The sequence below is a fragment of the Puma concolor genome, chromosome C1 (assembly GCF_028749965.1).
Source record: "Puma concolor isolate L17-30 chromosome C1, mPumCon1.1.hap2, whole genome shotgun sequence".
NCBI lineage: Eukaryota > Metazoa > Chordata > Mammalia > Carnivora > Felidae > Puma > Puma concolor.
Genome location: NC_141674.1, coordinates 84866594 through 84891259, shown reverse-complemented (window position 1 = coordinate 84891259; position 24666 = coordinate 84866594). Strand labels below are relative to the sequence as shown.

Below are 24666 nucleotides of genomic sequence, written 5' to 3'. Positions count from 1 at the left end.
TTACAATATGATTTTTAAAACACCATTTTGTTCTTTTTAATATTTTTCATGTTTATTTATTTATTTTGAGAGCGACAGAGAGAGAGTACGAGCAGGGGAGGCGCCGACAGAGAGGGGGAGAGAGAATCCCAAGCAGGATCTGCACTGTCAGCACAGAGCCTGATGGGGGGCTCAAACCCACAAACTGTGAGATCATTATCTGAGCCGAAATCAGAAGTCATATGCTTAACTGACTGAGCCATCCAGGCACCCAAAACACCATTTTAAATAAAATACTTTTTTTTTCAAGGTTAGGAAAGAGAGGGGGATATGAAAATATTAGAATACTTTTGAAACTTAAACTTGGAACAGGGCATTTTACAGATTTCCTTTCCATATTGTCTAGCTATGGGAGGGAAAGATTCATAGCTTTGGTGGATTCTCCCCCATTGACTCTTCCTTTTGCTAACTCTTTGTATATGTTAAAGAAGCTGTGGGGAAAGGTTATTCATGGCACCTGTTAGGCATTCTTGTTTTTTTTTTTTTTTAAATAATAGGATTATGTCTTATCTTCAGCATGAATAGTGGCAGCAAGTGCCTTAAAGACTGCAGTTCTATCATAGTCATATATACCTACCTACTTTCCTTCCTTCCTTCCTTCCTTCCTTCCTTCCTTCCTTCCTTCCTCCCTTCTTCCCTCCCTCCCTCCCTTCCCTCCTTCCCTTTTTTCTTCTTTCCTTCATTCCTCATTCATTCACACAACTCTTAGTGGATATCTGTTATATGCTAGGCAACTTGCTAGACGTGGAGGTTAAACAATAGAAAGGATCTCACAAATGCAGTGGGAAAATTGTGTAAGAAAGTGACAGACGTTAACATATGATGTCCATCACTGTCCTCAAGAAGACATATTATTTATTCTTTGTTGGTGTGGTATAGCTTGGGCCCAGGTGTCTTAGAAATAGGGAAGCATTCCTCTCTTCCTTCATTTTATGAAAGATATTGATTATGTTCATGTTCTTGGGTTCCAGCCAATCTTTTTTCCAAGAAAATACAAGAGAAGCTTATGTCTGTTTTTGTGTTCAGTTACCAGAGGCATCAGATCAGATTAGGTACACATCCGGAGAACTTAACACTTTACTATTTGACATTATGCATGGGCTGTGTTTGTGCTTTTATTTCAAGCATTGTCACCAAAATATCATTGTTGACAACTTTATTCGTACTGCAAATATTGGCACCGCAATACTGCTGCAACCTTGAATGCATCTGTGTTCATGGATCAGTGCTTCTCTCTGCTTCCTGTACATTTCCAAGTACATGAATCACACGCCATGATTTTTGTTAATGGATGAGGATAGGGCAGAATCTGTTTTCTTCTGGTACCAATTTACAAGTGCTCCCTCTTGCGTGGATGCTCTTTGCAAAGGTGAGATTGGATACAAAAACCTATTACCATGTATCAGGTAAGGGAGAGACCCACTGTGTAACCCAATGGGATAGATTAAGTCAGGAAGAGCTGGAGCATAGAAATTGAGGAATGGACACAGAAGGGTAGACTTCCTTCGAAGGTGCTCTGGGCATCTTCTCCTGCCACAGAACATGGGCTATGGAAGGAAAAGCTACAGAAGACAGGTATTCTGGGAAAGTGTGTCAGGGAGGCCAGTGGGGAGTAGTAGCATGGTATTGGACACAACAGAGGTCCGGGGAATGTAGGAGCCAGTGGGTGTTAGGAAAATCTGTTGCCGCTGTATGGAGTTAAGCAAAAGAACTCCAATGCCTGGAAGACAGATGGGAACAGGTAGTCTCATCCTTAGAGGGACTAGGGGTGTTGATTAGGTGAGCAAAGCAGAGCCTCAGGAACAGAGATCAGCTAGTGGAAATCAGGCCCAAAGTAGGAATTGTATTTCTACTTCCACCTGAATCAGCAACAGAGATTTGATACTGAATCACAGACCTTGGGCTATAGTTGCGTCAATCCCTCCTGCCTAAGGTCAGGGTTTTCAGAGATCAGGTAGATCTGAGCTTAGTCTGGGGACAAAAGGGATAGAAGTATTTAAGTGACTCCGGCTTTGTGAAGGGAGTGATGCAGAGCTGACAGTGAAGTGGGATGACACACCTGTAATCTGTGTCAGAGCCCCACCTGCTACTCACCGAATTGATTTCATTATTTCAGTTGAACCCACTGTCAGGTCTTTTAAGGTTGAACTGTTTGGGGAATTGCTGCACTGATTCAACTAACAAGATTTTCCGAAAGGCAAAGGAAACGTGAAAAAGTTTTATGCTTTCATCACTGTTAAGCCTTGTCTTGGAGGTCACTAACCAACAACCTTCTTGCTTGGACATTCACTTCTTCCACTTCTTTGAAACACCGAAGCTCTGTTCAAGGATCACCTTCCCACCCTTCCTTGAAATTGTCTCCTCTCCTGGGCTAGTTGATGTGATCATTTTCTTCCATCTCGCTGACACTCCTGCTCCATGTCCTTCATTTGCTTCTCTTTTCCATTCTCCAATTGTAGGAGATCTCAAAATATATCCTTAAGCCTTTCTTTCCTTCTGCTCTCCTCTCCTCATTATTGGCATGTGTCCCTTTGCTTTTCCACTGCTGTAAGCCCGGATCATGACCTGGAAGGATTACTGCAATAGTGACTTACCGGACTTCTCCCCCTCTTGCTAGTCTCCTCTGCTTCTGGATTGATTTTCCCAAAGCAGAGGTCTGATCATACCTCTCCCCTGCCCAGAAATTGCATAGCCTCCCACTGTGGACAAAATGAAGTACTAACTTCTCACTTGGATCTCAAGAAATTTACATAACTGTTCCAAGACAATCACCTACCAGTCCTCATATCTAGTCTACACTCAAGCCAAATTGGGCCATTTACTGTTTCTCAAGGACATCCTATACTTTTCCTCCTCCAAGGCTTTATTTATGTCTCCTTTGGTCTGTAATTGTGTCAACCATGTGTCCTGGTTTGCCTAGGTCAGTCCCGGTTTATTCCTGTTGTTTTGATATCAATATTACTAAGCTTTCATTTCACATTCCAAAGTGTAATAGTTGGGATGATAAATTATATTGTCACGCTACCTGTAAAGCTCTTTTTCCTGTTCTTTCTCTCAGTCTTATTCCCCAGTCTGCACTCTATTTAAGTTTGCTTGTGAAACATAGCTCTATCCTTTTAAGTTGTGTGCCATATCAATAACATCCACTTCCATGAGATTTTCCTTCTACTCTCTACCCTACCGTCATCAAGATCAAGGCCATATTCTTTGTATCAATTAGTTTGCTTTTTCTATACATAATGGAAAACTCCACAACTTAACCGCTTAAACAATAAGGAAAATTTATTATGTCACACACAGGGAGTGCCATTAGGATGGCTCAAAAAATGACTAATTCAGTATCTGAACAACAGATCAGAGATCCAGATCTCTCTTCTCTTTCCACCCTGACATAATATGTGTCTGCTCTGCTCTTGGCTGGCTCCTCTCATGATTGCACAATGACCACCCTTGTTCTGGAAATCACATGCAACGATGATGATGTCTAGCAGAAGGATAAAAGCAAGAACCCATCTTTGGAGGCACCATTCCTAGCAAAGATCTCCTCATCTTCCTTGAGCACAGTTTCAACTCATGCCCAGGCATAAGTTAGTAACAGATGGAGCCACCAGGACTTGACAAATCATTCATCCTTTGAGGCTAAGGATGGCCATGATTCCCTGAAGACTGTGGCTATAATAGAGAAGGTTGATAACTGAACAAAATCAAGACTCTGTGAGGAAGATGGACAGTTAACATTGATTAGACAAACAACAAAGTCTGCTACATGTAAGTTTGGGTTCAATCAATGTTTATTAAATAGGGGTTTAGTTTTCTTTCAGGTATGAGGAATTTGAATTCACTTGAATATTCTAATACTGTCATGAATTATAAATACTGATATTAAATAAACATTTAAAATGATCAGCCCCGCACATAACAGGTTCATTTCAATACTATTTTGCTTGAGTTCATATGGAGAGATTATAATTAAGATTTTGAAAGAAAACTTGATTGAGATTTTAATAGCCATCTAAAACTGCCGGCCAGCAAACTGTGCTCAGAATTGCTCATTAAGTAGAATTGTTTCCTGTTGCTTTTTGAGGGAATGTTTTTCCAAGTATTTGAGTCCTGTATTCATTGGACTCCTATCTATATTCATTGAGTCATATTCCTAGGACTCAAATATTCACAGGATTTCAATTACCTGTTACAAATTTACCTTTTGGTACTGAATTGCAGAATTCTCAAAATGTCTGCCAATTGTGAAATGTGAGAAACAGTAGATCAAAAAACTGTGATTTTGAAATGTGCTATGACACCAAGGGGGGCTTGCAAAAAGACTGCTAATGGAGGATCTTCTTTCATGCCCAGGACGGGACTTTCATTCTTCCCACTCAGGGTCTATTCAGGCTCAGCACCTCCCAAGATCCTCTGTGGGAAAGTCAGGTGGAAGCCAAAGCGTTCAGAGCAGTGCTTGTGTACTTTGCACAGTGGTTAGGAGCAGACTGTACAGATGGGGGCTTGCTCTACCTTTTGAAATGTTGTCACCAGGCCACAACACAGATGGTCTCAATGGGGGGACCACAGGAGTCCCAGCACCCCCTGGGTCTACATCAGAAAGAGCCAACACTATTAATCTGAAAATATTCCATGCAATAAAGGATCAGAAAGACTCATTTGGTTTCTGAATAAAATAGAACAGAGAAATACCATTTCTAAACCCTTCATTGGATATCGCTGCTCAGAGTTATGGACCTTGGTGCCCAAGGTTTGGGGCTGGCATTTTTTGTTTTCAGCAACACTCTTGCTAACTGCTGAGATGTGATGACTCCAAATATTTTGACAGCCTACAATGGGACTCAATAAAGAAGCAGAATCTAAGATTATGCATGGTTTGGACATTTGAAAAAATTTTCCAAAGAATGAAGGGGCTAGATAAGATTGAATTCCGTCCAAGAGTAAAAGTCAAGGGTTCAGTCTTACCTGAGGGCAGGTTTTTACATGCACATTCAAATACACGTGTAAGATAATCTGAATCTTGTAAGGAGTGGTAGTGGGAAAATAGCACAGAAGCTGTAAGTTATATATGGAACAGATAGTGGACTTCAAAGTCATACTTTCTTCTCCCTTAATAATTCAAATCAACAGGCTTTCACATCAGTTCTGTAGGCTTCTACTAGTCTATTCAGCTTCTGAAAATAAATATTTAATCATTATGCCTTTGAGAAATAATATAAATCTATAACTTTTCTTCAAAATTTTGCCTTTCTTAAAATGAACTTCCTGTTGATGTTATCTGAACATCCCACCAAACTACCCCATCACCAAGCCTTCAAAGTAACATTTTGGGGTAACAGGCTGATTGTAAAAATAAATTGCAGCAGATTGAGGACACATTTGGAAAATTAATATTCCCAGCCCCACTGCACTCTGTCCTCTGTAACTCTGTCCTCCACTTTTGTTTGAATAAATGTTACTGTTTGTTGGACAGTCTTATCTGTAAGCCCTCTTTTTCTGGCTATTTTTTTTTTTTTTAAAGAGACTCCTATCTTTGTGCTTTACGTAGAAAAGCATATTAGGGGAAATTATATCCATAAGTACAAAAGTTTAGATAAAAAGGCTTTAACTCCTAGACTTTCCTTCCTAAAATAAAGCAAATTAATAAAATAATATCAAGGTTGACATCGAATGATAAGTAAGTTAATACGTGTTTCATAAAGTGCTTTGGCTGCATTCCTGAAAAAATCTTTGATGATGAATATAATACTAAATGTAGAGTCACACTGCCTGGGTTTGAATCTCAGGTCTGCCAGTTACTACTTATGAGACTGTGGGGAAATTACTTAACCTCTTCATGCCTCAGTTTCCTTACCTGTAAAAAGGAATAATAATACCTACTTCACAGGGTGGTTGTGAGGACCAAATCAAATCAATATACATAAGGTGTTTAGAATAGCACCTGGTCTGTGGTAAGTGCTATATGTCACTTTTAAAAATGACAACAAAGGAAATATATTAATGAATTTATATAATAAACATGTATCATAAGCTTAAATTAAAGGCATTTGAGATAAATAATAATCTGTTTTCTAAAATGTACTTCCCATTATATATTGGAAGCCCTTAAATTGGCTTGCTTAATAAATTCAGCTGAACCAGAGCTATTAGGGTTTCACATTTAAATTATAATTATACCTTTTCCTAATACACCATGAGCAGTAAGCTGGAAAGTTGCACTCATACCAAAAACAAATGAGACCAGACTGCAAAATGAGTTTATGTTCCAAGATTCATCTCATTCATTTATTTTTGGGTCTCAATCATGCTTTTCTTTGTGCGTTCTCATCAAACATTTTTAATGGCTTAGTAAAGTATAAGGATTTCCTATGTAATCAACATTTACTCTTTCTGTGAAAGTGTTTTAAAAATAAAGTCCTTCAAATGTCTAGTCATTTTTTCCAGTAAAAATGAGTGGCCTTAAAAGACATTTGTTCTGGCAATCTGTTTAAAGATGGGAGAAATGAAAGCCAAGAAAACCGGAAGAAGATGGCCTCCAGGGAAAGATCTGTATGATGAATTTGAAATTGCAAGGAATGCTCTCTCTGCTTTCCCAGACAGAGCTGTCACCTCGAAAGCCTAATTTCATGAAAAGGAGTGTTATCGGAGTATCGCAGTTTAGTCTGTCAGGTGCATATTCCCTTAATGTGGGTAGGGTGCTTGAAGATAACCACTAATAACTCAGTCCTGTTGCACAACAGAAACTTATATTTCAATGCAGAAGAAATCTGAAGCATACAACAGTATAGGTTTTCTGAACTAGCAAAAAAATAAACATTAAAAAAAAAAGTCAGGGGTGGAGGGCGCGCCTGGATTGCTCTGACTCTTGATTTCAGCTCAGGTCATGATCCCAGAGTTGTGGGATTCAGCCCTGCCAAGGGCTCTGAGCTGAGCTTAGGATTCTTTCTCTCTCTCTCCCTCTACCCTTCTCCCCAACTCGCCCTCTCTTTCTCTCTCTCTCCTTAAAAAAGAGGGGGTGGTGAAATAGAGATAGAAATACTGTCTGCCACAAGGCAATTATGAAGAGCTACCACACTGGCTCAGGTCCCTTTGGTTGTTCTCCCCAGACTCAGCTGCCAGCAGACACCCCAGGGAGGTCCAGCAGGGCAAAGTATGACTCTTCTGTGCTGTAGGAAAGGAATGTTATTCTTGGATTGGAAAGGTCAGGTAAATCCCACTGTTGTTCCCTAGCTACTTTGTGCTGCACTTAAATGCCTTTTTATTTCCCACTGGTGACACTGTTTAGAATAATACTTTTCTCTCTTGTGTGACTTAATACTTGTCTTCTTTTGTATGAGCTATTATTTTTGCCTCTTCCTAATAACCAGAGAAATGGTGAATGAGTTTGTCATCACTTTATAAAGTTAGCCTTCTTCAGCTTTCCTTTTTCTTTCTGAAGAACCCAAATGCTTTCATTTAGTTATCATAAATAACTATACTAATCTTTCCTACATGTGAATTTCTCTCCTCTGAAAACGAAGACTTGTTTTACTTACTCTCCTTAGTGTTTCTGGGATACTAGCTTCACCAAATATTTAGGATTGCCCCTAGAACAAAGATTTCTAAGATCAAATGAGTTTGGGAAACACTGGGCAGTAAAGTTAACAGTTTTCTTTAACAGATTGTCATGCTTTTGGTCATATGGGAAAGCTGATTGGGAGAAAATTACCCTCTTAAATGCAGAAGTTCACACAAGAAGGCTTAGACTGCTAGACCTTTCTTAAAACAAAGCAAAATTAAAAAAAATACATTGTAATGTCAAGTTTAACTCCACAACTAGACTACATGGAGTTGAATCCTGACTTTATAACTTATTAGCTGAATGACCTTAGTTAAGTCATGTAAACTCTCTGTGCCTTAGTGTCCTCATCAGTAAAATAAAGACAGTAAAATAATGCTGTCAGGGGGCAGCCAGAAATTATGAATCTTAATGTGCTAATATGCACTGTGAATCTCTGAAGAGGATTAGAGTTTGTAGCTTTTAGCTGATTTTTTTTTTTTTTGGACCAGGAGTATCTCCTCTCCCCCCAAATCCATTTAACATCCTGCTGCAAATAGTTTTAGAAGCACTGACATAGGGACATCTAATTACTGCTTGTGCTTCAAAGGCTTATTTCTGAAAACTCCATTATCTCAAATTCCCAAAGAATATTTAAATTTTATCATGTTTTTTTATTGTTGATAAAGAACAAGGGAAATTAATTTGAATGTGCATTTTAGAAGAGCTAGAAAGCAAGCCAATAAGCTGTATACTAGTTTTCAGTAATTATGAATGTCATTTTGAGGAATGACAGATACATCATAACAGTACTGGCCTACCTTAGATTTTTGACCATGAAGAATTTGATGTTCTATATTAAATTTTTTAAAACTACAAGTATGCAAAGTGACTTTGAATTATAGTGTTCTCATAATTCATTTTTCTTTTTTTTTAAATTTTTTTAATGTTTCTTTTTGAGAGAAAGAGACAGAGCATGAGTGCAGGAGGGGCAGAGAGAGAAGGAGACACAGAATCTGAAGCAGGGCCCAGGCTCTGACCTTCAGCACAGAGCCTGATGCGGGGCTCAAACTCAGGAACCACGAGATCATGACCTGAGCCAAAGTGGGATGCTCAACTGACTGAGCCACCCAGGTGCCCCAGTTCATTTTTCTTATAGTTCATGTTCACTACATTTATGTAAATGGTTGGGCAAATATAAAGATCGAGTACAATTTAATTAACTAGCAAAGGAGTTTTTTATTGGTTTGCACAAACTTCTCATCATTAAAAATAAAGAACGTGCATAGTGTAAATCTGTGTCTTGTCATTAGACCAACCATGCTTCCTTTTTCTGTATGATCGTGCTACTTCCCCCCTCACCCCCAGCCACATGTACACACACGCATGCAGTACAAAATTAGTGTCAGGACTTTCACATTATCCCAACGTGTCAAACTACTCTATTATCCTATTCCAAGCATCACAGATTTCCTTACCACGAACACTAAGCCATCACAGATCTGAGTTGGCTAGAACATTCAGGATCATCTAATAACAGCTAAAATTTGCAGAGTTCTTATTCTATCTGTGCTAGCTACTGTTCTAAAGATTTTATAACAATTCTATTATTGAAGTCTTACAACAGCCCATGGTGGCATTATTTCTATTATCTTCATTTTATAGATGAAGACACTGAGGCAATGGTTCATACTATCCTACTGTGGAGAGACAAGTGCTTGGAGCAAAAACACTCCAGGTGGTCCTTCTCCATGGTGGGCTCCAGCCAAGTCCTCGGGCTTGGGAGGCTTTTAACATTGACCACACTACCTAGATGGGGTTGAAGAAGACTGTATCCCTTTCTGTAAGATTATTCCAGAAAGGAATCCTAAATTTGGCCACTTGCATACTCAGTCCTCAGTCAGTACTTACTTTTCTTATCTCCTGCCTTCTTTAGTCATTCATCAGTGTAGTGAGTGTGTCTGTACTGGCAGATATGCAGTGAGCTTCTCTGACACCCCCAGCATTTCAGCCATGGTGAAAAGTGCACGATTTGGCATGGTGAGAAGTAAGCCAGAGGACGAGCATGTGCTGGGGCACTGAGCAGCGAGTGGCTTGTCAGGACACTTCATCTCTCCATGTCTCACTTAAAACATGTGGAAAGTGAGAACCTCGGGTTTTTTTTTTTTTTTTATTTTAGGTTTCATTTAACCTTGCCTTCTATAACCCCACCCTTCACTACAATGCCTAGAACAGCTCTTTGCACCCTACAAATATATAATAATTATTTGTTCAAATAAATATCTAGAAATTCCTTTAAAAAATCCCTGAAAAATGTAACACATGTGGTAATCAGGACTTTTAGACCCCTTGAAGTATCCAGTAGAGAGCTTATTAAAACACAAATGGCTGGACCCCACACCCAAGGCTTCTGAGATGGTAGGTCTGCGGGGAAGCCTGCAAGTCTGCATTTCTTTCAAGTTCCCAGGTGCTGCTGATGCTGCTGGTCTGGGGACCTCACTGGAAAACCACTGCCTATAGAGCATTCTTAAAATTGACATGTACCTATCCTCTGGCTTCACAAGTTAAAAATGATTTAATAAGCTTGTCCCACACAGTGGTGGGGATAACAGCTTTGTGTATTTCTTATCCCCTACTATGTATATTTTAGCAGGAGTCTCCTGAAGACTGCAAACCTTAATTCAAGGGAACAGATCCAGTTCCTGGCCTCATTTCCTTCTCTGTAAGCTGCCTTTTGACCCACTGCTTCACTAACGCCCCCAGAATGTGGGGGCCTTCTGGTTGCCACATGTCTACAGTCTTAACCACCTCCACTACCATGTACAGATTAAGAGCATGGGTTCAGAAGATGAACTGCCTTGGGTTCAGATGCTAGCTGTTCACTCCACACCCAGCCCTCGATAGTTTACTTTATCTAGGCCTGATTTTCTTCATCTGTAGCTGGATTTTAATAACAATACCCACCTTATAGGGTTGTTTTAAAGATTAAATAGGTAAGTATTTGCAAAGTACTTAGAACAATCTCTTAATACCTAGTAAATGCCATGTGAATTAGTTTCCTTTTCAATCTTTTTTCTGCCCAGCTTTATAAAGATATAATGATATATTGCATAACGTTAAGGTGTACAATGTGCTGATTTGATAGATTTATGTATTACTTCAAAATATTAACACCATAGCATTAGGTAACACCTCTGTCCTCTCACATAATTACCATTTGTGTGTATGTGTGGTAAGAACATTTAAGATCTACTCTTTTAGCAACATTCAAGTATACAATTTAGTGTTATTAGCTGTAATCACCATGCTGTACATTAGATCCTCCAGAACTTGTTAATCTCGTAACTGGAAGTTTGTGCCCTTTGGCCAGTATCTTTCTACTCCTCCCCTAACCCCCACCCCTGGTAACCACCATTCTGCTCACTGTTTTTATGAGTTTGACTTTTTTTTTTGTTTTAGATTCCACATATAAGTGATACTATGCAATATAGGTCCTTCTGGCCCTCTGATTTATTTATTTAGCATAATGCCCTCAAGGTTCATCCAGGTTGTAGCAAACAGCAGGAGTTTATTCATTCTCATGGCTGAATAATTTTCCATTGTATACACCACATATTCTTTATCCATTTATCCATAGACAGACACTTAGGTTGTTTCCATCTTAGCTATTATGAATAATGCTGCAATAAACATTGGAGTGCAGATATCTCTTTGAAATCCTGATTTCAGTTCCTTTAGATACATACCCAGAAGCAGGATTGCTGGCTTATGTGGTAGTTCTGGTTTTAATGTTTTAAGCTATTTTCCATCCTTTTTTCCATAGGGGCTGTACCAATTTACATTCCCACCAACAAGGGTTCCCTTTGTTCCACACCCTCACCAACACATATTATTTCTTATATTTTTTTTCCTTTATTTATTTTGAGAGAGAGAGAGAGAGAGAGAGAGAGAGAGAGTGGGGAAGGGACACAGAGAAAGGGAATGAGAGAGAGCATCCTAAGCAAATTATGCGAAGCTCAATGTGGGGCTTATCGCCGGGCTTAAACCCACAAAACCCCGAGATTGTGATAAGAGTCAGATGCTTAACCAACTGAGCCACCCAGGTGCACCTATCTCTTTTCTTTTTGATGATAGCCATTCTAACAGGTGTTAAGGTGATTATCTCATTGTGGTTTTAATTTAATTTCCCTGATGATTAGTGATTTGAACACCTTTTCATATACCTGTTGACCATTTGTAGGTCTTCTTTGGAAAACAGTCTATTTGATTCCTTTGTCCATTTTCAATCATTTTTTGTTTAGTTTGTTATTGAGTTGTATGAGTTCTTTATATATTTTGGATTTTAACCCCTTATCAGACACATGATTTGCATAGATTTTCTCCCATTTGATAGGTTGCCTTTTCATTTTGTTAGCCTATTGGTTTTTTGTTTTTGCCACGCAGAAGCTTTAAGTTAGCTTTTATTCATGATTTCTCTCACAGTTGCATACCACCTCAACTATCACTTACCTTTACTTTAAATCAATCCACTTTACCAACAAATTGTAAAAGAAAATATATCATTACCATAAATGAAATACCAATATCAATTTAGAAATAGAAAGTAACCATAAAATGAACATACTGAAAACCAGTGTTTTTCAATTCTAGCCAGTTATAATTTTCAATGAAAACTGAGCCTGAGACTCACTCCCTCTTTATTAAAAAAAAAAAAAAAAAGACATTAGCAAGTTCTCACTGCTGTTAACAAGTAAACCCCCAAATCTCACTGTTGTCACACCTCAGAGTTGATCTTTCACTCATGTAATAGTCCACTGTAGGGCTACTGATTGAGGCACTTAGACTCCTTCCATCTTATGGCACCAACAACCCCTGGACCCAGAGAAGTCCCTGCTTCCAGCCAGCAGATGGGGAGAGAACATGGAGAAGATACACATGATTTTTCCTCTTTGATCTGAAGCTGACATACACCATTGATCCTAATGTTCCTTTGGTAGAAGTCACCCAGCACCAAGCTTGCAGAGAATGCTGGTCCGGACTAGGTAGCCACTTCCCAACAGCAACTTTATCATATGAAAGTAAGAACACAAGTTTTTGTGGTCAAATTATGAAATATATATATTTATAGAAAAACATAACTATAGTTTCTTACCTACTGGTAAGGATTGTGCAACTATTGTATCAGTAGCTATATTACTTCTTCAGTAATTCTGAATTCAACTATATTAAAATGTTGGATCATGAGTAACTTGTTCTGTGAGTGTTCCACAAGGCAAGCAAACATTTCTAATAAATTTTAACTTGATAAACGAGCTATGTCTTGCAATACAAGTAGTACGGGACGCCGAATGTCACATGATCACAATTGAGCCAATGGTTCTTGAAATCCACTTTGATATATGAGTGCTTTGATTTATAAGCATGTTTCTGGAACAAATTATGCACACAAACCAAGGTTTTACTATAATTCTCCTCTCTCCTAACCTCAATTCCATTCAGAAACTATATTTCAAGAAGTTAGCAGCTACCTTAGCAAGAGTTTGGGAATCCATATACACACTAGATAAACCTTAAATTCTCTGCATCATAACACAATTTAGATAATACCCAGTGTAGCTTTTTTTTTTTTAGTGATTATTTATTTTTGAGAGAGAGAGAGAGAGAGAGGCAGAGCACGAGTAGGGGAGGGGCAGAGAGAGAAAGAGACACAGAATATGAAGCTGGCTCCAGGCTCCAAGCTATCAGCACAGAGCCTGACACGGGACACGAACCCACAAACTGTGAGATCATGACCTGAGCCAAAGTCGGATGCTTAACTGACTGAGCCACCCAGGTGCCCCCCCCCACCCAGTGTAGCTTTTTACTTCTTGGTATGGCTTAGAACTTTCCTTGGCTAGCTTGAAATTGGTGTTGGGAAATGAGATCTCTCTTTACATGTGCCTGTGTAATAACCAAGAATGCATAATGTGTTTGATAGGAACCTAAATATAAACTCAATGCCTTCTTACATTTTAAAATGTGTGTCCCATGACTATACTTTTATGGATAAAGTTGCTTTTCAGATACTATTTCACATATAGATACTATTTCTCACCTGAAATATGAGACATGCCAAGTACCATCACACTGATTGCATGGACTCTACTGCTGCATTACATCTAAAATGTTCTGGTACCAATTTCAAACCAATGATGCACGGGTATCTTTGAATTATCACCAGTTGAAAGAGAGAGTAATTTCTAATTGTGTTTTTATAAATGAAAACGTAAAGCTATTTGGAGTTTGGCATTTGATGAAAGTCTACAGTGATTTCATCTCCCTACAAAAAACCTACTTCAGTATTTTGTCATTAAGGAATGTAGATAACAGAAGGTCAGCCTCTGGGAATTGAGATACGAGAGCAATGTTATGTTTATAAACATTTGTATTTGAGGATTTATGATTTGCTTCTGCATTTTTGTAGGTTGCTATTCATCAGCAAGATGGGGCTTTTTACTCACTGCCAAGCAGGGTAATAGATAAGATATCGGGCCACATACCAGTTCTCTCCTCAAAGATGGGATGAACATGTGGATGGGTCAGTTAGAAAGAGGGTGTGTGTACATCCTGCTTCGTAAGTGAAATAGGACTCAAGTGACTCCAGATTAAGAACTCCTTCTTGATAATGGTGAGAAAATAACCAAACCACCAGTCTTTGATTCCGCATAAGAACGAAGGGTATGCGGAGGAAACATGAAGAAATTTCATTGAAAACGGAATCTCAAAAAAATAACAGAAAAGTTAGAAAGGGTAGCAAAAAGCTCCTTTGGAATTTGTTGGAAGTTTGGTAGGTATGTCAAAAGGATGAGGAAAGTCTTTTTCTAAACTCAATTCGTTTATATCTGGAGACCCCAGGATTCTAGAGGTCCTTATGGGGTGCTTTGTGCCCCAACACATCCCCTTAAAACTATAGAAATGCTAGGGATGGGGTGGAGCTCCAGGGTGTGACCTAGAATGGGGAGGGGGGCTAAGCTGGCTTAACCTGGAAAAATTGGAAGAAATGCTTACAAGTTTCTGGGCAGAGGCTGTGGCCAAGATAGCTCTGAACTTGGATTCAGATTCTGGCTGTGCCAGTAACTGTGTGATTCAAGCATGTTTAACTTCTCTATTTATTTCTCTCTGGATATGTGTTCTTATCTATAATATGGGCAGATCGAACTGGATTTCATTCATTCATTCCTACAGCCATTCACATTAATTGCCAGTCACCATGCTTTAATACGAAAGTATAAAAATAAACATTATACAGTCCCTGCTTCTGAGAAGCTGTCAGTTGAGTGGAAGAGACAGATGTTACTGATAATTATAAAGTCATGTGAAAAGTACCATAATAAATGTACAAAGTGCTGCTGGAACACACAGAAGGAGGGATGGGTTGTACCAGGAATAGACATAAAGTTGCAAGAGAGAAGGCAATATCTAAATTACTGCCTTGCCTAACAAGGTATACTAAGCCATAGACCAAGTATAAAAGCCTGGATGTATGGAAATGCCTGGTATGTTGGGGGAATTTAAATGTTTAGCTATGGCTAGAACATGCCATGTGTGCAGGCTGTAAGAGTTGCAGAAGCTGAAAAAGTGGGTTTAGGCTCAGCTGTAAACAGTATTTTATGACAATTCCTGTTATTCCTTTGGCTGTGAAGACACACTGAAAATTTTAAATAGGAAATTTGGATTGCACAAATTTGTTTTCAGGACATCAGTCTGGCAGTAGATGGCTTGAAGACCACAGAAAAATGGAAGCACAGAGGTGAGTTCTGAGGATGCTGTTAGTGCAGGAAAGAAGTGATAAGGGACTGAATTTTAAAGTGGCAATAGTGATAAAAATGGACATATTCGAAATATAATTGAGATACAGAAGCAACAGGATTTAGCAACTGATGGAGAGAGGCAAATGAGGGGGGACATGGGTGTCAGCATGGTGTGTAATGGTATGAGGGTTTTAGCCTGAGTGTCCCACTGAAGGACTATGGGTTAATTGAGATGGTGACACAGAGAGGCAGGAGGTTCAGGATGGGAGAGATTAATTTCATTTTGGATGGGAAGGTTTTAAGAACTTCAATATGCAGATCTGAGCATGTTGAGATATTGCCGTTTGAATAAGTAGTTGGAGACCTGCTGTCCTTGTCTGGAGGTCAAGGAAAAGAGAAATATCTAGGATTCCTTGGAGTGTCAGGGGTTAGTAATACCTTAGGTGGAATAAAGTCCTCCAAGGAGGGCTTCTGACAGGACAAGAGAAAAAGAACCAAAATAAAATACCAGGGAACACAGAATTTAGGTTTGTAATTTACTGATGAGACCTTTTGCCCTCAAGGCAGACTCAGTCTTCTCTAGCTTCTGTCCAGGCCATGTTGAGAGCTACTAGGAGGAGCTACCTTCATGCCACTTCTAACACTGCCTTCCTGGTTAGGCTTGTGTCTAAATCCTCTTCATCTATCAGGTAACATCTGTCCACCCTTTCTTTAAGAGTGATCAGGATTATGGGGCGCCTGGGTGGCTCAGTCGGTTGGGCATCCGACTTCAGCTCAGGTCACGATCTCGCGGTCCGTGAGTTCGAGCCCCGCGTCGGGCTCTGGGCTGATGGCTCAGAGCCTGGAGCCTTCTTCCGATTTTGTGTCTCCCTCTCTCTCTGCCCCTCTCCCGTTCATGCTCTGTCTCTCTCTGTCTCAAAAATAAATAAACGTTAAAAAAAATTAAAAAAAAAAAAAAGGAGTGATCAGAATTACACCTGCCTTTCTTTGATGGTATGTTAATTTGAATTCTCCTAGAAGCAGGCCCCACCAGTGATGAGATGCACAAGAGATTTGTCAGGGAAAACACCTATAGAAGATAAACGTTTGGGGAGAGGTAGGCCAGAGAAGGCTGGGAGAGCCTTCAGACTATGATGGAGGTGTGACCCCTGTGAAAGAAAGTGGGGGTGGGGGGGAGGAGAATTGGGTGGCAAGCACCTCAGAATACAGCACAGTTTCAGGAAAGACTTAGCCAGGCTGATAGGCAGTTTTCAAACCAAAATTGCCAACTGGAGGTATCCCACATCTGAGGAATAGGCTTTCCTGCATACCTCCACCACGCCTACTTAGCCATTTGCTAGGAGGAGCCTGCAGGAAGTGCGGCCATAGTGGAGCAGCAGCCGGGCCCCTGTGCCAGAAAGCCTCCCTGCAGGAGGAGAATCTGAGTGGCACATTTCACTACCACCTCACATGCCCTCAGTGACTCAGTAACATTTCTTCCTAAATGTGCTACTGGTGGTCATTGTCCAAATTAGTTAAAACTCAGGCTTGTACCATTATTAGTTATTTCATTTGTGTCCACCCAAGTAGATTATAAAGCTTTCTTTAAATAGCAGTGAGAAGCACTAAGTTTTTACCTCAGAAGGCATCTAAGTATTCATTCTAATAAAACTTGTTTTCTTTTCATTACATGAATTTGTCTGATAGTAGTAAACAGTGGGAGCTTTGACTAAGGAAATTGGCATGGGGGGAGGTTAAGAGAGAATATGATTTGGATGAGGAGTTCCACAGGTATCATAAGGAAGGGGGCAGAGCTAGAGCATGTGAAGTAGACACACCCACTGGAGGAAAGCAGACACTGGGGTCTAGGCACCTCCGTTTGTTGAAATGAAGTCCTTGTAGGCACACAGAACACAGTATCCAGAGAACATGGTGGAAGGGGCTAGTCTAGAACAAGAACTATCATGGGGTGAAGTTCAGCAAGATGTGATGGATAAGAATTGAAGTAGACATCACTGCAACTCCTTTTTTTTCTTTTTTCTTTTCTTTTTTTTTTTTTGAGAACTATGCTTTCTACCCACAGAGGCAGTTTTCATACACCATGACACATCTTCTTATCTTTGGTTAATTGTTTGAGAAGAAACACCCATCCCAAGCTGACCCCCTTCTTAGAATTTGGAGTTGGGGTTCAGTAAATCTAATTAGTTGAACTTTCCCTAAACTGAGCTGATATGTTCAAAACAGGGCTCTTGGAAACCGTTGGGGCCATCATATATGCTAGGAAGTAAGGAGAACTGGCTTGCAGAAAGAATGAGTCAGGCACTGGGAGAAGAGCTGAGGTAAGAGGCAGTGTGACTCCAGAGACAGGGAGGGAGGCTAGGAGAATAGTTGCCTGGACTCCTGAGGAATTTCCATTCCTGGACCTAATCCTGAGCCCCATCCCTTGAGTTCTGAGATAACCTTCCAACCCTAGAGTAAATTCTCAGTTTTGCTTAATCCAGTTTGGAAGAGTTTCTTTTAGTAGCAGCCAAACAATATTGACTGAGACAGCATTTTGGCAGATATGCTGAAGACACAAATAGGAAATTCGGAAGTGCACGATGTGCTGACATGCAACCAGGCAAGGGGTTAGCATTAGGAAAACTGGGAAATGTAGCCCTGGGAGGAGGGGCCCAGACAAGGCAGCTCTTCGTCCAGTAGGAACCTGGTGACCGAACGAGTTATCAAGTCAGGGCCTGAGCATGAAGGATCTGATCATAGGAAGGAACTAAGGTGTAGGGTAGAGCCTTCATCACAGCACTGAGGCAGAAGTTGGTTATTGGGAATCAGGCAGAAGGTCAGAGGCTAACTGAGACTTTCTGATCTAATAAGGATGAAATTTATGCATGCATTTAGTAAGAATTATTGGGTATCTATTACATTCTGGGGAGTTTCGTGTATTAACAGACCTCGTTGGAGGGGGTCAGTGTACTAGGGGGTAGAGCCAGCCTGGTGGTGGAGACCCCACTGATACCTGCTGTGAGGAAAAACATCTGAGAGGACAGAATCCAGCAGGGAGCTGGGCAGCACATGATGTGGAGTAGATGATAGGTTCTTAAAGTCTGGAGCATTCTAGGGCAAAACACACCTGAAAGAAGCTGAAACTGAAAACTCAGAAAGTAACTTCTTTCAAAGGGCAGCAGAAGAGTGATTCAGAAAGGAAGATAAGAAGATGTCAGGCACACAGCTTGTCTATTTGTCAGTTTCTCCTAGGACTCTGGTGGCAGCTACGGAGCCCATAGAAAATACCTCTTGTGGCTCTTTAGGCCGGATGAACCATTTCATCACACACCTGCTCTACTTTACCAAGGTTAAAAATTTCGGAATTTGCAAGGCTATAAACTCCAGTCTTTTTCCTAATTCAATCCAGGCTTACCAGATAAGCAAGGCTAGATTCCTTTAATATAATTCAGCTCAATCCCTGATTTAACCTTGAACCCTGACCTCCTTGGAAGAAGAGATATAGTAAGACAACAGGAAAAGTTAGAAAGAAGAAAAATTAAGAAATGCTTTATAAGTACTTATATTGGGGTAGAATTAGGTCCAACATGTAATCTCCTATGACTTCCTTCTTTATCTCTCACCTGTAATTTTGAATATCTTGTAATTACAGATATTACTTTTCATCAAGACCTCAAAAGCATTTTTCCAGAAGATATCAGGGACTCCTCATTTAGTACCTTTACTTACCCTAGACAAGATATACTGAAAACTAACCTTGACAATAACAAATTAAGGAACATAAAATTGGCTCCAGTTTCTTTTCTCTTAATCACATTTCTAGTGTTGTTGACCATAGTGTTAAGTAGAGTCAAGGGGCCCCTGGGTGACTCAGTGTCTGACTCTTGAGTTCTGCTCAAGTCATGGTCTCACAGTTGGTGGAATCAAGTCCTGCATCGGGCTCTGTGCTGACAGTGTGGAGCCTACTTGGGATTCTCTCTCTACCTCTGTCTCTCTCTGCTCCTCCCCTGCTCATATGTGCATGCTCTCTAACACACACACACACACACACACACACACACACACACACACACAGCATCAAAAGATCTGGAGCTGAGTCAGCAATTTCTGCTTAGCTTCTGATTGGCCTGATGGGGTGCAAATTATTTAACATCCCTAAGCCTTCATTTCCTCATCCATAAAATGGAGTAATAACACAGGCTTTAATACCTTTCTGGGTGATTTTACAGGCCACTGCAAATGGTATAAACACCAATGGAAAATAGGCAGCTTCTTTAATAAATTAGTAGGTCCTTTAATAAATCAGCATCGTAGAGCAAAGAATCTGTACCAGAACCCAATTTTTCTCCTTACTGGCTCTGTGGCTTTGGGCAATTCATTTGAGTTCCAAATCTTGTTTTTTTCAATTATAAAAGAAGTATGATAATATTTCTGTTTCATGTTTTTTTATGAAGATTATAATGACACACGTATACTAAAGTGTAAAGAATATATTAATGACTATAATTTTTAATACTGTCTCAGAATAGAATAATGAGATTTTCGTGAAGGATAATCTCAAGGCCAAACACATGTGAATTGATTTTTTTCTTGTTATAAAAGTATTAATATGATTTTACCTTAGGATGTCTTTATCCAATCCTTTCAAGAATATTTTCACAGAAAATCATTGTGATTTCTTTGGCAGTGGCAAATTTAAACAAGACATAATCACTTAAAAATAGGGGCGCCTGGGTGGCGCAGTCGGTTGAGCGTCCGACTTCAGCCAGGTCACGATCTCGCAGTCCGTGAGTTCGAGCCCCGCGTCAGGCTCTGGGCTGATGGCTCAGAGCCTGGAGCCTGTTTCCGATTCTGTGTCTCCCTCTCTCTCTGCCCCTCCCCCGTTCATGCTCTGTCTCTCTCTGTCCCAAAAAAATAAATAAACGTTAAAAAAAAAAATTAAAAAAAAAAAAAAATAAAACATGGAATTCATTTACATACCAAAAATAAATGAGTGTGTCCTTAAAGCAAAGATCCTTTGTGTGTGTGTGTGTGTGTGTGTGTGTGTGTGTGTGTATTTTTTAATGAAGTCTTAGAAGACAAAAATGGTATGGTCCATTTGTATTCATAATTTATCGGTTTAATACTCTCTTGAATTAAGAGAAAGATGGCTTGTGTATATAAAGTTCTAATAAAAGAGTTTAGTTAAGCAAATATGATTCAGTTTTATATTGAGATTGTTACCACTCAAAGGAGTTACTTTTCTGCATTTTTTAAAAATAAGATTATTCTACAGTATACTTGTTAAATTCTAACGTTCTTTAACCTTTTATTTCCTTGCAAGATAATAGTTGGAGAAACTGCTGTGTTTTGCCTACAACTAGCCACACGGGACTTTGAAAACCAGGAGAAAACTATTTTAACTGGAGATTGTTGCTATATAAACCCACTGGTGCGGCGAACTGTACGATTTCTGGGTATGTGTTCATTGAATTATTTTTATTGTTGCCGAAACCATGTTTATGTATAAGCTAACCCTTAAAATGATCAGCATTTTAGCCCTATGCAAATATTGGATTATATTTTATTTGAAATGTTTCAGTTTGATTTTAAAAATAATATTGCATATGACGTTCTCTCATATTGTATGACTCTACTTCAGGTGTCATTTCCATATTATTTTAAGGAAAAAAGAACACCACACTTGGATGTTTTCATATTCTTTAAGAAACTAAAAATTATATAATTAAAAGAAATTATTTAGTGGGCTTATGAAACTTCAGAAACAATGCTTAAAGAGAAATGATAATCTAGTCATATTGCTGAGCATCATGAAAGACAAGAAAAATAGATTGGCAAATAAAAGATATGTTGTATAGCGCGCCTGGGTGGATCAGTCGGTTAGTGTCCGACTTTTGATTTCAGCTCAGGTCATGTTCTCCCAGTTGTGAGACTGAGCCCCGCATCCGGCTCCATGCTGAGTGTGGAGCCTGCTTGGGATTCTCTCTCTTTCCCTCTCTCTCAAAATTAATACATAAACTTAAGAAAGACACCTTGGTGCTCCTGGGTGACTCAGTTGGTTGGTTACGTGTCCATCTTTGGCTCAGGTCGTGATCTCACGGTTCGTGAGTTGGAGTTTGAGCCCCACATGCGGCTCTCTGCTTTCACTATAGATTCTGCTTTGGATCTCTCTCCTGCTCTCTCTCTCTCTGCACCACACTCCCTCACCGCCCACCCCCCCACACATGCACTTTCTCTCTCTCTCTCAAAAATAAAAAATAAACATTAAAAAATAATAACAAAACATATGTTGTATTTTTTAATTACCATATGTAGCTCTCCATGTTGCATTACCTCTGAGCTTTTTTTAAAATGTCAACAAAAATGCATTGGTGATTTTATTAGAGGAAAAGATTTACTATCACTATAGTGATAGTAAATCACTATAGTCCAGCCTGATTGGACACCTGAAACTAACATAACATTGTATGTTAACTATACTGGGGTTAAAGTTAAAAAAAATATAAAAAAATTTAAAAAGCATTTACTGATGACGTTAACCTTCAGTCTGAAATTCTAGCACTAATACATATAAGTATTGATAAGTTATTGCAGATCATTTCAATTCAGTAGAAATTTGGCCAAGACAAATTTTTAACTGACACAGTAAAGTTTAATATAAATTATTATTTCTTGTATTTATCAGATTAAAAAGTATTTCTGTATATACTATACTAGATAAAATTTAAGATAAATTCTGATCTGTATTTAGATTAAGATTAAGGATAGTGTACCCTTCAATATACTTCTCATAGCAGTGGGATCAAGATGAAGACTTTGGAGATATTATGCACAGATAAGCAAAACTATGTATAATCCTACTTAAAGACTAATCAAATGTCATCATGCCTATGAATCTCTCTAAAGATGGGAAGTTTTCATATCTAAGACTGTTCTTTTTATTGCCATCAAGTTCTACATCTCCAGAGCCCTCATTTATACTAAGTGATAACTTTTCTATGAAACTTTACAGTTATTTTTTTTTGCATGCATCAATACTATGTTCTTGACTCGTTTATCTTTGCATGAGAGACATTTAATAACAAAATAAGCAATAATATACTCCAAACTAAAAATGATGAAATTGACACTTTCCAAAATACTGTTAAAGCAAATTTTATTATCCCTACTTAAGTAAATATTTTTCAGCATTTGCACACATATTACTAAGGAATATATACAGTAAAGCATATTTCTAAAGACTATACACAGTAAAGCATGCTTTAAATCTCTGTATGTTTCTTATTATATGATTTTATGAAATATTTAGGATTGCTTGATTTGTTTCTTTTCCCTTGTTCATTATGATTTGGATGTTTCTAGTTTGTTATAATGGGAAGTTTATAAGCAAAATATTACTGCATCATAGGGCATCATTCTTTTTTTTAAGTATTATTTGATTTGATTTGATTTGATTTTATAGAGAGAGCATGAGCAGGGGAGAGAGGGAGAGAGAGAGAGAAGGAGGGAGAGAGAGAGAGAGAGAGAGAGAGAGAGAGAGAGAATCTTAAGCAGGTCCCACGCTTAACATAGAGCCTGATGTGGGGCTCAGTCCCACAACCTTGTGATCATGACCTGAGCTGAAATTAAAAATCAGCAGCTCAACCAACTGAACCACCCAGGTGCCCCAGGGCATTGTTCTTTGTACGCATTTTATTCTGGCTGTCAGCACAGTGGATACTGTCACGGGATCTCACTTTAAAGTATCTTTATAGTCAACTACAATACTGGTTTTGGGCCTGATGCACTGAATATTTTAATTCAAAAGCACATTTGGGAACTTTGCAAGTATGAAGAGACATTTCCATATCTGTATCAAATACTTTTCTCTACTTTAAACAGGAAAACTTATTACAGCAGATAAAGAGAATGGTTTGGTTAAATAAAATGAGTACATCTTAGCCTAGATTCCAAGGGAGTAGAGATGAAGACTTACCATTTAGGTTTCCATGCTGGTCCATGATGGTTGGAAGGAGAGTTTGTGTGCATTAACATTTTATTGAGTTCCATTTTCTTTCATTTCTCTGCTTCTCCTAAATTTCTTCTTTTGCTAACATTTACTTGTATGACTCATGAAATGCTGGGAAGATGTAAAGAAAAAGCTTTTTATTATTGGCTTTTAGAATTTTTAGACAAAGGGAGAACTAAGGTCTTGTCTCATTGCCATTTGTATACACATAGAGTTTTGCTATGTGCAGGTTTGTGTGCATGAGCCTTTTATAATCTTATATAATATTTCAAAAATTAAAAGGATAGCCATGCATCTGATACTGGAAAATTATTTGATCCTGCACAACTTTCCTGGTGACTTCCTACACAACAGCCAATGATTATGTAAAGATTTAGCAAACAAACAATCCTGAAATGTAGAACTAAGAAGAAAGCTGTATGATTATTATAATAGAACTATATGGCTTTTTAATAAATGAACTGTTTGGGAAATATTCTTTTGGTATAATTTTAAAATACCTGATGGAATTTTATTTCCCCAAATTATAAAAGAATAAATCTCTTCACATTGGTACCACATCCTCAAAGGCTGTAGCTGTAAGTTTAATTGAAAACGATGCCAAAGGGGCGCCTGGGTGGCGCAGTCGGTTAAGCGTCCGACTTCAGCCAGGTCACGATCTCGCGGTCCGTGAGTTCGAGCCCCGCGTCAGGCTCTGGGCTGATGGCTCGGAGCCTGGAGCCTGTTTCCGATTCTGTGTCTCCCTCTCTCTCTGCCCCTCCCCCGTTCATGCTCTGTCTCTCTCTGTCCCAAAAATAAATTAAAAAGTTGAAAAAAAAAATTAAAAAAAAAAAAAAAACAAAAAACAAAAAAACGATGCCAAGGAATGTATTTTGCCTATGCTACCTGAGGAGAAAAATAAGTTTTGGTTCTAATGACCAATGGCACTGAATGTGGAATATTTGTTAATTTGAATAAATTGTCAAGTTCTCACAAAAGGGGACAAAAATTCTGTAGATACTTAATTCTATACCTTCAGATAACTAAAGCAAATAAATTTTAATGCTGTGAAGATAATTGAAAAATTATAATTTTGTTTGCATTATTATTTACTAAATTGCCCAAAATTTGATAAACTAAATTCCAACCATAAAAGAGAAGGTGGGACTAAGTTACTAGCTGTTAAGTGGCTTTTTAAGATGTTTTTGTGAAAGCAGTGTAGAGATTAATCTGAAACATTCTTCTTTACTTAAGATGTTCCATGACATTTAAATGAAAACTAATGGTGTTGGATTTTACTGCTAAATGGCATCTCCAGCAGAGTTAATATCAGT

At 38.8% G+C, this 24666-nt stretch overlaps 1 protein-coding gene across 3 annotated transcripts in view; it reads left to right on the top strand.

Moving 5' to 3' along the window:
- Positions 1 to 24666, top strand: part of PLPPR5 (phospholipid phosphatase related 5) — a 125227-nt gene that overhangs the window by 20454 nt on the left and 80107 nt on the right. For all 3 annotated transcript variants that reach the window (XM_086717651.1, XM_086717650.1, XM_086717652.1), the window contains exon 2: positions 20669 to 20801. In XM_086717651.1, the coding sequence (XP_086573777.1) occupies positions 20669 to 20801 (133 nt within the window). The remainder of the gene's footprint in view (positions 1 to 20668; positions 20802 to 24666) is intronic.